Below are 16,048 nucleotides of genomic sequence, written 5' to 3'. Positions count from 1 at the left end.
ACTTATTCTAGTGTTTTCAAATGCTGTCAAGCAGATAACCTTTACCCGCCGTGGTTGCTCAGTGGCTATGGTGTTGGGCTGCTGAGGACGATGTCGCGGGATCAAGTCCCGGCCACGGCGGCCGCATTTCGATGGGGGCGAAATGCGAAAACGCCCGTGTACTTAGATTTAGGCGCACGTTAACGAACCCCAGGTGGTCAAAATTTCCGGAGTCCTCCACTTCGGCGTGTCCCATAATCATAAAGTGGTTTTGGCACGTAAAGCCCCATAATTTAATCTTTTTTTAAATCAGAAAACCAAGGCGGGAAAACATCCCCAATCAATGAGAACCGCAGCGCAGGTGGGACTTCAAACTTTCGTTGTCAGTTCGCTTCGGCGCTTCCGAAGCAGCCGACACGGCCACTGTGTCCACGTGATGCCTCGGGCCACGTCAGGCCGACGGCGGCGCCAGCTTTTCCAGTGGCGGAGCTCGCCCCTCATATAGGTAGGAGTGAGGATATTTGGGTGCCGTTTCTCGTTTAATTGCGCAACTCCGCAGAAATCAGAGCCGGCCACCGGCACATCGGTGAGTGACACGACAAACGGGGCTAAATATTCGTTCTACGAGTGCTGTACCGTGCATGCGCGATTCGGCAACAGAGCAGCAGCAGCAGCCACTCGGTCAGCAAAGCGTGGGAGGGTTCGCTGTGTAAGCTTCGCTTTAACGAAAGGCGAAAAAAAATTGTTTTCCCAGTCGCCACCACAGCGATCCAAGAGTCGGCTGCGGGGGTGCCATTACGTTTGCAGGATGCCAACATGTTAAGGAGGGCTCACATAATCAAAATGTCAAGCCTTATTACTGAAATTGCACCCATAAAACGCCAAGAAACACCGTAGCGCCTTCGTATGATGTCGCTGGATAACAAGACAGACGATCACAGTGAGATGGAGACGAAGTGATCCACAACGGATGATCACGTAATGTCGTAGGAGAGCCAACAGTTGTACTAGGGCATTGTTCGTCTGCAGTACAACAGTTAGAGACGGGCCTTATTCGATCACTGATGATCACGGCTGATGAACTCGCACGTTCGCGTTTCTCGCGGCACATTGCGCTTTTCTACGCCTCTTAAGGAAGTCAAGGCTCTTTGCACAGTACAGAATACGGAGGGCTGTGTTATGCAAGGGCTCAGTGTTGCCACAACGCGTCACCTACACTGTTCAATCAAGCGAACCTCACAAGTAGCCACTCGAGACCCCGTCATGAGACCGGGAGTAACAGCCTCAGTTGCGCAACTAACCTTCCACTATAAGGGCACTCGATGACACTGTTGCAGAAATAACGTTGCAAGGCCTACTGCGCGCGCGTCAATGGTGGTTCTACTTTCAATTGCAGCGCGAACGAGCAAGACTTACCCTCAGCGACGAGACGAGCAATGAGCCGAGCCCTGTCGTGGCGGACGGCGTTGTGAAGTGTGCTGCTGTCGGCCATGACCCAGAGGGGCTGGCACGACGGGAGCAGAAACGCACCGAATGGCTCGCGAAGTAGAAAACCAAACAGTGCGGACGACGCGTAAACGCTCGCTTCCGCGACGGTTGTCTCTCTCGGCGTTCGACTGGCTTCCGTCTTGCACGAGGAGGAGGCACGCTCAAGCCCAACGCTCTAGTAAGGAAACCTCTCGCAGGTGGGGAAAGGGGAAGACCCGGGCTCGGGCGTGCGCTGCGCTTATTGGCGCTGGCTGTTGCTTGCGTCACATTTGAAGTGAACGAGCCGCGTGACGGGCCAGCGTTTTCAACGGACGACACGGAGGCTGCGCTCTTCGCTTGTGCGCGCGTTTTTTTTTTTTTCTGCCTCGGTTCCTTTCCTAGCTTCCGCGCAACGTCGCAGACAAACGCTAAGCGAAGCATGCTCGGCGAAAACCCTGATGTGAACGGTTTAATCAAGCCCAATCAAATGGTCTGGTGTGGCAAAGACCACCTTAACGCGAGCCCTAGTTTTCACCCACTTTCTTCGGCTTATATGAAACGGCATGAATGTAGGGAATCGCACACACATTTTTTTCTGCAGTCCTGTGCCCAAGCAAGGTAGGCAGCTGAATGCTCAGTTGCTCGAGCATTTTCCCTGCAACAACAGACGTAATCGCTCGCGGATACTTCGCCTCAGCCACATGAGTCTGGTCATCGAAACTACTGTTTAGCAGATGAACGCACGACTTCTTGAGGGCATTTTCGATACATTAATATATCATTCCGCGCTTTAAAGGGAAAGTAAAGCAACACACTAAACCAGTTTGGACTGCTAAGGAACTTTTGCTTTCATTTTTGGAACTTCGCGCCGCAACCACTACGCCGGCGCGTCAGGGTGACATCACGGATTTCAAAGAATCATTTGGTATTGGGGCCCCATTGGCTGAGTAAAATTTCGCGAAGGTTGCCATATTCAGTCCCTGCGTCCTTTAGAACCCAGTGTAGTCGATTTTTCTTTCAAAATGTTGACTAGGTCCCGACAGACGCCGTCAAAATCTGTGCCCTCACGCTGGTCCAAGGCGGCGTCACCACCCGTGTGCTTCGTCGGTGTTGCCGAGCGTTTCCTGGAGCGCTTTCTTTTGTCTTGTACAAGGATGATCAATAAAACAGGAGGGAAGTCACTCTTCTCTCTAGTGTCCCTTTAGGAGCAGAAAATGAGTGGAATATAATGATGAAAATTTTTCCCTTTGGCTGGAATGACCAGCAGACCTTCTTGTGCAGCTCTAAATAAAGAAAACGAACAAAACAAAATACAGAAACAAACCGGAAGCTTGTGAGTGACCGCTAAAGGTGTGAGGCACTGACCAAAATAATAAATTATATGGAAGGACTGCGCGGGCAAGTTTTCCTCGTCGCATTAGAAATACTAGAAAAAGGTCAACAAACTGAAAAACGCGCAATTTCTAAGCGTTGCTCCAACCGCTTCTCTAGCTTCACTGAAAATATTTCACATAAAATGGGGGGCAATTTGCATTTTCCGATGCAGACGGGAAGATGTCGCCACTGCAGTCGACATGAGTGGAAGTACAGTGAACAAAAACAAACCTAAAATCGGAGAAATTGGCCGGGACAATTATATCCTAGCAGAATTTATTGATTTATTTTATTTCATTATTCGTCAATACTGATGTCGCAATGTCATAGGAAAGCGCAGGAGTGGGTGCAGTTTAGAACAACTTTAAACACAACTAGAAAATAATATCAAAAATGGTTGGGCATTTTTTTCGCGTATATTACACGAGGTGATCACCTTATTGTAGAGTCTGTTTGAAAATTGACAAGGAAATTAAACAATGAACGTGTTCATGGAACCAAGTGATCGCCTTATTGTACAGTTTATTATAAACCCGCAAAATTGTTTTCATTGCCTAGCGAGTGGCTCCTTACAGGACAATGAAAGTGTGTTTGCGAGTCAGAAACAATGGCTGCTGATGAAAGCATTAGTTTGAAATATTCAGTGGACAAATCAGCATTTGATAAGTGCTTCTGTGGTCTTTAAAACCACCTTTGTAAGGTTCGAATAGTTTAATAAGGGCAGAAAAATTTAAAGCTCTTCGCAGGGAAAGACAATAACGGTATCCCACATAGAGTTTGATGCAATTTCTCAAAATTTAGAGTTCAAAAATCGTGAAAAAGGAGGCTTCTTCTTGTCAAAATATCTAAAAACGCTGGACAAAAATCCTAAACTTTCCTAGCATCCAAAAGTAATAGCAAACCACTGCTGCAACGTATTCAAACGGAATTATCGTGATGCAAAGCGCAATACAACATTGCGGCGCGACTGGCCACTCTAGACTTTGCGTGTGTTCGCGGGCTTCTTTCACGCTTGTAAAAAGTTTTATGTAGCAGGTATCGAGTGAAAGCTGTATCGCGAGTTTTTCATGTTGCTCTACAATTTTTTCATTGACACTTTTCATCTGATTATGCTTATTAACAAAGTTGATTAATTAATTGAGAATAATTATGTAAATAGGCGGAATGGAAAAAGTAATCTGAGTATCTCCAAGCGACCGCAAATAACATTACCTTGGTTCTGTTCAGCTACGTGGCATTCGCATATCTTTAATTTGGCTCAAGTTAGGTGGGGCACCCCATGTAGCGTTTCCTTATTTACGCACTCGCGAGCTGAACGTTCTGCTCCTTCCCCATAAATCGCGGTAGCGCTGCCTATCCCTGACTGTTCTGACGTATGACATAAAATCAAGCTGACATTCTTTGGTCGAGGCATGCTTGCGGTCCTCGTGAAAGCAGGAGCGACCATGGGCTGCGGAGATCAGTGCCCGGTGTCCGACCACGGGGCCTCCTGGCGCGCCCCAGTCGCGCAGTTGGCAACCAAGCAGCGAGCAATTGTAAGTGTAAGCAAACAACCAAGGGTCATTGAAAAGAAACTGAGAGAGACAGAGACAACGAATTTGGTGCAAAGAATTTAAGCGAAAAATCCATGAAACTTCAAAAGAAAGGGAAGAAAGAAATGAGAAAACCAAAGTCTGTACGATAACACAAAGGGCAGTGCATCGTTATTTCAGGCTCTAGCTGGTTGCCTAATGAGAAAAACATACTGCGGGAAATATTCGCAACATGGTGAGGCATATGCGTGTTTCATCAAAAAGCTAGAGAAAAATCAGCAAATTGAAATGGAATGCGAAGGCATTCCCCTTGTGGGACCCGTAGGTAAAGCGCACTTTCCAGAAGCGCTGGGATCGAAAATGAGTGGAAGCATGAACCGGTCAGCAGTGAGATCAGCAACAGACGTTTATAGAATTTGTGGGGAAATAGTAGGAGAAATATTGATACGACCGGATCCGTTACAGGAATAGGTAACGGTACACGGTGGATAAGAAACTTTGAGAAAAGAAAAAAAATGTTAAGGAGATCTAAACAAAATGTTCGGATACAAAAACTCGGTGCTCTTCCACTCTGTGAATAAGGATGACCAGTGAAGCTGTGTAAGTGGGTCTCTTCATGGCGAACTGCACCTCCACCGTGCGTCTGCCCTGCATTGCACTGTCTTCGGAATCGGCCCAAGTGTGGGGAGTGGTTAACGCCTGCTTCACCTCCGCCGCGGGTCGGCCCGACATTGCACTGTCTTCGGGTTCGGCCCACGTATGGGGAGTGGTTAGCGCCTGCTTCACCTCCGCCGCAGGTGAGCAGGCCTTGCACTATTTCCGGGATCGGCCCACGTATGGGGAGTGCTTAACACCTGCTTCACCTCCAACGCGCGTCGGGCCGGTATTGCACTGTCTTCGGGTTCGGCCCACGTATGGGGAGTGGTTAGCGCCTGCTTCACCTCCGCCGCAGGTGAGCAGGCCTTGCACTATTTCCGGGATCGGCCCACGTATGGGGAGTACTTAACACCTGCTTCACCTCCAACGCGGGTCGGGCCGGTATTGCACTGTCTTCGGGTTCGGCCCACGTATGGGGAGTGCTTAACGCCTGCTTCACCTCCGCCGCGGGTCGGGCCGGTATTGCACGATCTTAGGGATCATGCAATACCGGCCCGACGATCTTAGGGATTATAACGTGAGAAAGACTGAAGAAGCCGTAAAAAATGGACGCAGCCAGAAATCAGTGAGAAGGAAACTTGGCATAGGACAAACCAAGATGTATGCACTGAAAGATAAGCAGGGTAATATCATCAGCAATCTCGAAGGTATAATGAAAGCAACGGAAGAATTCTATACTTACCTGTACAGTACCCAGAGGACTATTCGAAACAATAATGAACAGTACATAGAAACTCCTCCTATAACTAGAGATGAGGTCAGAAGTGCCTTACAAGGGTTGAAACGGGGTAAAGCGGCACGAGAGGATGGAATAACAGTCGATTTAATCAAGGATGGAGGAGACATAATACTAGGAAAACTGACGGCTCTGTATACGAAATGTACATCGACTGCATGGGTCCCAGACAACTGGAAGAATGTAAACATTATACTAATCCACAAAATGGTAGTCGTTAAAGAACTGAAAAATTATCAGCCGATTAGCTTACTCCCAGTATTATATAAAATATTTACCAATATATCTCCAATAGAATAAGGGTAACACTGGACATTAATCAACCAAGGGAACAGGCTGGCTTCAGGAAGGGATACTCTAGAATGGATCATATGAATGTCATTAATCAGGTTATCGAGAAATCCGCTGAGTACAATAAGCCTCTCTAATTGATTTTATAGATTACGAAAACGCATTTGATTCAGTAGAGATAGCAGCAGTCATAGACGCATTACGTAATCAAGGACTACAGACGGCTTACGTAAATAACCTGCAAATTATCTACAGAAATTTCACAGCTACCTTTATTCTACACAAGTAAGGTAGGAAGATACCTATAAAGAAAGGAATCAGACTAGGAGACACAATCTCTCCAATGCTATTCACTGCGTGCTTGGAAGAAGTATTCAAGCTATTAAACTGGGAAGGTTTAGGAGTAAGGATGTACGGCGAATATCTCAGCAACCTTCGGTTTGCCGATGACATTGTTCTATTCAGCAACACTGCGGACAAGTTACAAGAAATGATTGAGCACTTTAACAGGGAGAATGTAAGAGTGGGGCTGAAGATTAATATGCACAAGACAAAGATAATGATAAATAACCAGGCAAGGGAACAAAAGTTCAAGATCGAAAGCCAGTCTCCAGAGTCTGTGAAGGAGTACGCTTACCTTGGTCCACTAATCACAGGGAACCCTGACCATGAGAAGGAAATTCAGAGAAGAATAAAAATGGGTTGGATTGCATACGGCAGGAATCATGAGCTCCTGACTGGGAGCTTACCGTTATCATTATAAAGGAAGAATCAGTACATTTTACCGGTACTGATATATGCGTCAGAGACTTGGAGACTCACAAAGAAGCTTGAGAAGAACTTAAGGACAGCTCAAAGAGCGATGGAAGGAAGAATGCTAGGCATAACTTTCAGTGACACGAAGACAGCGGTTTGGATCAAAGAGCAAACGGGTATAGACCATATTCTAATAAACATTAGGAGAAAGAAATGGCGCTGGGCAGGTCATGTAATGCGCAGATTAGATAACCGTTGGATGGTTAGGGTGACAGAACGTTTACCAAGAAAAAGGAAGCGGAATAGAGGACCGCTGAAGACTAGGTGGTGCGGCGAAACTAGGAAATTTGCTGGTGCTAGTTAGAATCGGTTGGCGCAGGACAGAGGTAATTGGAGATCGCAGGCAGAGGCCTTCGTCCTGCAGTGGACATAAAATAGGCTGATGTTGTTGTTGATGATGATGATGATGATGATGATGATGATGATGATGATGATGATGGATCGGCACATGTACAGGGAGTGCTTAACGCTTGCTTCACCTCCGCCGATAGTCGATCCGGTATTGCACTATCTCAGGGATCGGCACGTATGGGGAGTTTTCTGCTTACAGCGAGACGAAAATTTCCTTGGACGGAAGAGGTATACAGCTTCGCTGTAAAAGGTTGACGTGCAACTCCCATACTATAAACATTGGCAACCCACACCAAATTCTCGAGATCAACACACAGGGCAAGGACAGTCACAGTCTCTACATACTCAATATAGGCAGTTCTCCGCGCTCACGCACACATTAATTCCATCGCCTTTCGATAGAATTTGCACGACTTGAGCGCACCCTTTTCGTGTGCGGTGACTTCAACGCTAAGCGTTTAATTTGGGGGCACCGCAAATATGAAGCCAAAGGAACTCGGCTCGGGCATGACATATCTAACTTGAGATACACCTAGCATACAGACCCAGGGCATCCAACACGTATAGGTAACAGCGTCACACGTGACGCATGCCCTGACCATACATTTTCCAAAAATACAGGACCAGTGATATCACATTGTCCTCTCGACGAACACCCAGGCAATGACCATTACATGGTGGCAACTACCCTACCACTAAACAATGCACACTGTCCCGAGCGCGAGGTGTGGGTCACGGACTGGACGCGGCTCAGGGAGCGTTGACAGACACCTCATGAAGGAGTAGAATATGAGCAATGGCTCCAGTTGCTCACCTAGACCCGTGTACTCGGGCAATGGTTACCACGAATGCAACCCCGGACGTGGACCCGCACCTACTGCATCTGTGGGGGGCACGTAGGGGGCTCACGCGGCGCTGCAAATGTCAACGCCTGAATCGCAAGCTTCGCGGGCGTATCAACCAAATTTTGCTGGAGGCACAATAATATGCTCAGACTCTCGTGCAGATCAGCTGGAGAAGTTTCTACGAGCGTCTCTCAGGCACCCTGAACACAGCGCAAACATGGTCGATTTTCGCGCACTCATGAATCCATGCACTGCAATAAAGCACAAACATTTCAACGCCTACACAGCTGAATACACAAGTACCGAGACGATCCGTCTGCTCTTGTTAAAGAGGTAGAAAAACGTTTCATCCCTACCGGCCCACCACCACAGTATCCCCATAACCATACGCAGAAGAACTTAACGAGGAAGTCAACGCGGACATCCCAATCGACGAGGTTCCTGTGGTACTTCTCCGTCGATCTCCACGGAGAAGTACCATGCGAAGCTCAGGCTCAGGGGCAGATTATATCATATTTTCCACCCATAGAAACCTCAGTGATTCAGATCTACATCATCTAAAAAACCTATTCAATGATAATTGACATCAAGGCATGCTCGCACAGGCATGGCGTCATGCTTACATTTCGCTAATACCCAAACAAGGCAAACCCACAGACATAGAAAACATAAGGCCGATAATCCTTACTTCGTGAATCGTAAAGCTAATGGAATGCTTGCTTATGCGGCGTCTAGAATCTTTTCTCGAACGACAGTCATCGCACTCACAGTTGGGCTTTCGGGAACATCTCTCCACGCAGGACGTGCTTCTACAGCTCAAGGAAGGGGTTGTCGGACCCCCATCCCGTGCCTATGCGAGGGCCATCCTCGCCCTTGATACAAAAGGTGCATTTGATAACGTGGCACACGACTTCATTCTTCAATGTCTTGCTGAATCACATTGCAGTGGCCGCATGTATTATTACATTCGTTCCTTTCTGTGCGACAGAACATCCACCATTGGCATAAGGCCACACAGATCAGACACGATTCGTCTCACAACTCGCGGCATCTCACAAGGATCAGTTCTGTCGCTCACTCTATTTAATATTGCCCTCGCCAGACCACCTGACCAGCTCAACAAGATCACCGATGTTGCACATGCGATTTACGCCGACGACATCACGATCTGAGCGACCCGAGGGTCAGGTGGCGCCATTCATGATCGGCTGCAACAGGCCGTCCACATCGTCACCGCTTACCTACGGGAGGGCAGCTTGTCTTGAGCTCTACAAAAGTCCGAGCTTGTTGTCATGCGCGCGTAGCATCACACCTCCACTCGAGATCACGGTGTACGTGGATGGCGTTCCTGTGCCCCTGGTGCACCGTGCTAGCATTCTACGACTACACGTGCAAGTGACCGGGAAAACAAACTACACTGCCTCTCTCTTGTCCCGACAGACCGAACATACTCTGGCCACCATTCGGCGGGTCTCCAACAGCTGCTTAGGTCTAACGGAACCTAATGCACCTGGTGGAGGCCTGCATGATCAGTCGCATTACTTACCAGCTTCCCATCCACAGATTTACCAAGTCGGAGAAGGCACGGGTCGACGCGATGCTCCAAAAGGCGACCAAGCTTGCCCACGGCCTCCCACACTACACCGCCACGAAACGCCTGCTGGCCCTAGGGACGCATAACACTCCCGGCGAGTGGTTGGAAGCTCATTGGGCCAGTCAAAGACAGCATCTTTAGCTCACACCACTGTGCGGCACGTGCTCTCGAGATATCCGGTTCTCTACAATGGCCATGATGACATCGCCATCACTGTTCCGACTTGGGTCCGTACAGCCTTAGAGGCGCACCCACTACCACGAAACATGCATTCCGAACATTATGCGCGACGACGACGTACCCGTGTACGGTTTACTTGCTGCGCATGCCCGGTGATATCCCCCAGACAAATACGGCATATACGGATGCCGCTCGGTGCCGCAGCGGGTATTCCGCGGTTGTATTGGTTGGCGCTGAAACATTTCTTACGGCCGCCTCCCTCCGGGGTTCTACCCCTACACACGGAGAACTCCTTGGAGTACCGCTTGCTGTGCCACACGCGCACCACATTACTGGGAAGGTGTATATCCTAACCGATTTCCAGCTAGCTTGGCGCGCCTTTTTGGCGGGAAGCCGCTTCTCCAATGCGGCTCTCCAGATCCTGAACCAGTCACCAAACACAGAAACATCTGCCCCGCAACGCATTCACTTGGTCTGGACACCTAGCCATGCCTCAGTGTCGGGTAATGACCACGCACACGCGGTCGCTCGAAAAATTACTCTCCGAGCTGGCCGGCACGACGAAAAAGGGAGTGCAGACCAGGTGGGCCCTCTAGTCACACACAGACATATTAAGATACTACACACGAGCTGGACGCGCCATGGGCCCGCCGCCGCTGTCGTTCTCGCGAGAGAAAGAGGTGGCACTCCGCCAATTCCAGACAAACACATTTCCGAACCTCCTCTCCCTACATAAATGTTACCCTGACCGCTATGCAGACTCTTGCCCGGGCTGTGGTAGCTCCCCCACGGTGTTCCATGTCACGGTGGAGTGTGCCGCAAAATTATTCCTTCCACTGCCAGTTATCCTGCACGCCATCCGCACCAAAGGGCTGTGGGAACATGCCCTCGGTGATGGGCGTCCCGAGGTCGGCCGGGCTCTAATTCAACGGGCCCATGCTGTTGCTGAGATCGTTCTAGGGACTCCGGACTAGGGGTCCCTCCCACACTCTTACTCTTTTTTAAATAAAAGCGTTTACTCTCTCTCTCTTTAGAGGCAGACGATAATGCAGCAGTACAGGACATATTGCACAATTGCACTTCACAGACACTGTCGGTATCAAGAGCGTGTATATAACATTTCGGTTGATATATAGAGCTTGTTGTACCTTAGAGTCAAACGTTGACCGTTTTCCTTGCCATATTCGTACAGTTTAGTTCTGGCAGCTACAGTTGCCCTACAAAAATATTCGCTTACCGAGACACCAGTAGTTTTCAACTTGTTTTGAGAAGAAAGAATTCAATCCCGTAACTTAGGTTTATTTAGGCGGTCTCATTGCGATGGGTCCATCGAACGTTTCTTTCCTTGCTAGTTGTCGAGAAGTGCTTAATTTGTTAATGGATGCCTCTATGAGGACGGAGGAGAGAAGACACCCCCGGGCCTCCACATTCCGGAATCCGCCCGTGGAGCAAGCGCTCTTCTGGCTGACAATCAAGGTATGTTCTACGGCTGAAGTAGAAGTCCGGCCGTAGTACAAGTAGGCGAAATGGAATCTACCCTGCGACTCCATCAGGCTGCGCTTGAGAGGCCATCTTCTTACCTGTGCTTTCTGTACGACTTCGGGGGTTTACACAGTGGAATGGGACGTTAGGTAAATTTGCAGCCGAGCTAGCGCGATAGAATATTCGTCGAGCATTCTATCAATGTTTTCTGTGTGCCAGTATGTCATTTTCTTGGGAAAGAAATTGCCGCTTATGGTTCCACTACTGCTGCTCAATTTGGATGAGACTGGAGGAGTTGGCGTAGTCGTCACTTAATTTCCTTATGTGGTGCTTTTTGTGAATCAGCCGTTGGTGACGTCACAGGAGAGGCACAATAGCCCATTGACCTCATAGCTCTAGTCCAGGTTCAAATTATAACCGTACCGCTAGCGTAAAATCAATGAAGGAAAATCGATCTATCTCTTCCATCACTTGCATCTCGTAGGACAATAGCACGTTTGACACTGTTTCACAAATTTTATTACCATTCCTCCCTTCACAGTAACTTCATTTCTCAGCCTCATTACCTATCGAGCCGCATCGATCATCGCCATAAGGTCGGACTTCAAACAGGCAACACTAACACTTTCAGTCAATCTTTTTTTCCCAGATCATGGCAGTGGAACCACCTTCCCTGTGAAATTGTATCTGTTGTCGACAACAAACTGTTTCGTAAGGCATTAGCTAACATTGTATAATTACGAATTATTAACATGTTATTTCATTTACTTGCCGTACTTACGAGCGACTAAGGACGACACTGGTTAACATTGTACTAACAGGAATTATCAAGATGCCACTTTGTTTACATTGTCTGTCGTACTTACAAATATTGGGCAAGATATTACATAGTATTGTATAATTAGGAATTACTAACACGCTGGATTGATTATTTTCCGTACTTTATCATTATACTTCCCGTTTTCCCACTCCCCTCTGTAATGCCTTCGGGCCTTGAGGGTACCATAAGTAAATAAATAAAAAAATAAATAAATAGAGTATCTATTCATTATTCAGTATTATTCAGATTCGGTATTTTTGTCATTTTCTCGCTTCGAAAAGGTCTGTTCTTGCAAAAAATGACGAATTCGTCATTAGTGAAGCCAAATATGTTAACCTAGCTCAACTTTAAACTTACCTTCAGTGTTTGTGTGCTCGCCGTGGCGCGTTTCCGCCACCATGGCTGATGTCGGGACGCCGTCCATCTCCGAAATCCGCTGCGCGTCGCTGAAACGGACACCCCGTTCTGTCTCGCCGGCTCACGAATGCTTCGCTGACATTGATTCTAACACAACGAGCTGCCTGCACGATTCCTTTTACCACGTCCCCTTTTTTGCTGCTTTAATGCGTTGAGTTCGTCTAAGGCAGTAGACAGCATTTATGTTTCACTCATATAATAATTGCTTATTGGCACGTAGTTTTGTGAATTTATACATGATGCGCGCCTTCTCATGTTTTAATCAACCCTATGAGCTCCGTTGCTTCTTGAGAGAAGAAAGAAGAAGAAAATCTCACAGGATCTGCTCATGAACGTGAGGACTTGCTTTTGTTTGTTTGTCCTTTGATTTTGATTTTCCGTTGCTTGGAAGATTCTAGCTATAGCATGTTCTTCTGGTAGCTAAGTAAATAGCAGAGCTGATTATAAATCGACGTGTTCTACCTCTTATAAAATCATAAAGATTGTGGTTTCACAACCCCTGTTATTGATTTCGTATCATTTTTATGATCGAGCTCTAGGACTATGACCCCTCCAGTTAAAAGCCTTTCAAGCAGTATTTATCAATAGCAATGGCCGGTAAACAATAATTGCAGGCTCACTAAACAAACGAAGCAATGAAATCAACGTTTGAACCTAACGTCGAAAAAATAGGTTCAACTCCCGTTGCAAGCTGAACATAATTTACTGCCACCCGTATAATCTGGCTACGTCCGCAAAGCGCCGCCTCACTGATATTTGTTCGCCTACTTATTTGTTTATTTATGGCTATATCTTACATGCCCTGATATATCACTGAGTAAAAGTGTTACAGTAGAATAGATCACTAAAGAACGTGCAACGGAAAGTATTAAAATAGATGAAGCGTAGGGCTAGCTTTAGAAAACAGAAGATGCGTGGGAACCTATCTCACGATGAAGGTCGATAATAAAGTCGTTGGCAAAGAAAAGTATCGACGCGCTGTGTTGTTACCATAGAGACGCGTTACCTATGAGGCGTCTTTGTGCCTAACACCAGAGGTATCCATAGAAAAGACGGTGAAGGCGGGAGATGGAAATTCAAAATGATGAGCAAAACGAGAACAAGGTGTAAGCGTGAGCCAACATTTTGACAAGTAGACTTGTCTTTTCCAAGGTGACACATGCTTTCCACGGCGCAGTATATATAGGCAAGGCTCTTCTAAAAGGGAGAGCGGGTAAGGCATGTGGGTGAGGCAACGACCGAGGGTATGTTAGCGGGAAGGGTGTTGAATTGAAAAGAAAGGTGTGCTATCCAACGTCGATGGAGGAATGTGATGTAGCGCATTCAAGCATATATGTTTCAATGTTCCTTCTCCAAGACGCAATATATCGGTTAAACGATACAATCAGTGAACGTCAGGTTAAACGGACATTGTGCGGACACAGCTAAAGAGCTTGGGAAAGCCGCCGCCGAGCACTTCAACCAATAAGGCTATAAATTTGATGAACTTGCAATCTACATTCTACCGCGAAATTTCCGTTGTGCACGAGACAGAAAATACAGACAATAATACCTCACCCATAAGTTCAAGAGATGGCAACTAGGAGGTCTAAAAGCTTCAAAGGGAGCTATAGAATTAATTTTCTATGCTAAATTTTAAGTTAAATTCAACAGAACATCGCTATCTTTATTGGGCTGCTTAGTGTTTTGATTCTTTCTTTTCATCCCTGTCTTTATTTTTTTATTTGTATATTTATTCCGTTTCATTATTTCTTTTTCACAAGCATCCTTTTCTGCCGCTTCTTTTATTTTCTCGTGCAGAAAGACGATAGTTCACTGAACTCGAGTGGAGCAGATAATCTCCCCACCCCTGCTCCGAAGTCAAGGCCCCTTCCACGAAACAATAGAACCCACAGTGACACGTAAAACAGCTGACACATGGCGCTACCTCGTATTTCTACACCGACGTCGAATAGCACGCTTTTCTTTTCAGCTCTACACTCGCTGCTAACACAGCCTCAGCCGTTACCTCACCCACGTACCTTACCCCCTCTCCCCTTTAGAAGAACCCTACCTATATATACTGTGCCGAAGAAAGCATATGTTGCCTTGAAAAAGAGAAGTCTAATTGTCGAAACGTTGCTTGCCGCTTTTGCCTCGTTCTCGCTTTACGGGAGGCACAAGGCACAGAGAGAGTGGAGCCGGGCTCCTCTCTAGCGCTTTTTTTTTTCTTGGAGACGCTGGGTCAATCAGCGGCGCCACCGCGACGTCCGCGCTTGGTGGTTGTGCAAATATAAATTCCAAGAAGTTTATCTGAATTTAAATGACGCGGGTTCAATTCCACCCAAGCACGGAAGAAATCGTAAATATTTTTTTTTCTGCCATTGAAAAAGGTCACATACTAAGTGGCACGTAATGTGCCAAGTTGGCGTCAAACGGGTGCACTCAAAAGCGCTACGTACCGAGTGACCCAAGTTAGCAGCAAAGAAGGCCATTGAAGAACGGCGCATAGTCCGTGCAACGTGCCCAGTAATGCCCCGTTCACACTGAGACATTCGGCGTCTGGAGCGGCGCCCAGTTCGGCGGAACCCAGTTCGGCGGCGGCGAGATCCGCCGGAAAAGCCCCTTCCGCGCCGATCGCTCCCGTACCGATTTTTGCGGCAGCTGCCGCCGGATTGCCTCGCCGCCGCGCGGCGCTGACCAATCGGGGAGCGCGAAACAGAACTTCCAAAGATGGCGGCCGAGTCTCACGTCATGTCGCAGTCGTCGCAGTCCTCAAAGTCCGCCGCGACATCCACATCCGAAATGCTGATCGAACTGGTGCGCAACCACCCAGTCCTCTACGATAAGCGCCACTTGAAGCACAAAGACAACGTGCAGAAGGACGACTTGTGGCACAACATCGGTCGCGATATTGGTGGGCGAACCCAGCAACGCCGCTGCCGCCGTCTCTTCGGCGAATGCTTTTGCGCGTCATGCATCGCCAGAAAGATGCTTGCCAATAGGCCGAGCAGTACTGCCTCTTCTTGCTCGGGGTTCATCATTGTCTTTCCAAGCAATGGTGGAGACGCGCAACATAAACACACGAACTCGACGCGAGCGGAGACAACTGCTGCGCAATTTCGAGCCGCGCGAACATCCGGGACATCCCGCGCTTGATTGGAGGTTAGCATTTTATGGGGCAGATGGCGCTGTATGTCTTTCCGGCGGCGCGGTCCGCAAGCAGTGTGAACTACGCGATTTTCGGCGGCAGGAGAATTCCATTTGCTGTAGACGCCGGATTCCTCAGTGTGAACGTACCATAACGGATTGACTGATTGGCGGCAATCACCCCGTGTCACATACCTAGCCATCCATGATTGTTCGGTGGTTGCTTTCGAACCCCGTTTCCTTCATGCTGCATCACCATGCTCTACCCATTAGACCAGACTTCCCGTTGGCCCAAGTTGGCGTGAAAATGGCGAGATTGAGACACAGAGTGGAATAAGCAACACCTTTGATATGTGTATAGTTGCCGAAGCTTCTGAG

At 47.8% G+C, this 16,048-nt stretch overlaps 2 protein-coding genes across 18 annotated transcripts in view; one reads left to right on the top strand and one right to left on the bottom strand.

Annotated features, from left to right (window-relative positions):
• Positions 1–1,621, bottom strand: part of LOC139048142 (uncharacterized) — a 401,037-nt gene extending 399,416 nt beyond the window's left edge. For all 14 annotated transcript variants that reach the window (XR_011507573.1, XR_011507572.1, XR_011507571.1 and 11 more), the window contains exon 1: positions 1,396–1,621. Coding sequence is in view for 9 of the 14 variants with exons in the window: in XM_070522653.1 (XP_070378754.1) it covers positions 1,396–1,471 (76 nt within the window). In the remaining 5 variants the exon portion in view is untranslated. The remainder of the gene's footprint in view (positions 1–1,395) is intronic.
• Positions 1,622–12,847: 11,226 nt separating this feature from the next.
• LOC139047605 (probable chitinase 2) overlaps positions 12,848–16,048 on the top strand; it is a 343,683-nt gene continuing 340,482 nt past the window's right edge. For all 4 annotated transcript variants that reach the window (XM_070521462.1, XM_070521466.1, XM_070521464.1 and 1 more), the window contains exon 1: positions 12,848–12,875. In XM_070521462.1, the coding sequence (XP_070377563.1) occupies positions 12,870–12,875 (6 nt within the window). In that variant the 5' untranslated portion in view covers positions 12,848–12,869. The remainder of the gene's footprint in view (positions 12,876–16,048) is intronic.

This window comes from Dermacentor albipictus, chromosome 7, assembly GCF_038994185.2.
Source record: "Dermacentor albipictus isolate Rhodes 1998 colony chromosome 7, USDA_Dalb.pri_finalv2, whole genome shotgun sequence".
Classification (NCBI taxonomy): domain Eukaryota; kingdom Metazoa; phylum Arthropoda; class Arachnida; order Ixodida; family Ixodidae; genus Dermacentor; species Dermacentor albipictus.
This window is presented reverse-complemented; position numbering and strand designations above follow the sequence as displayed.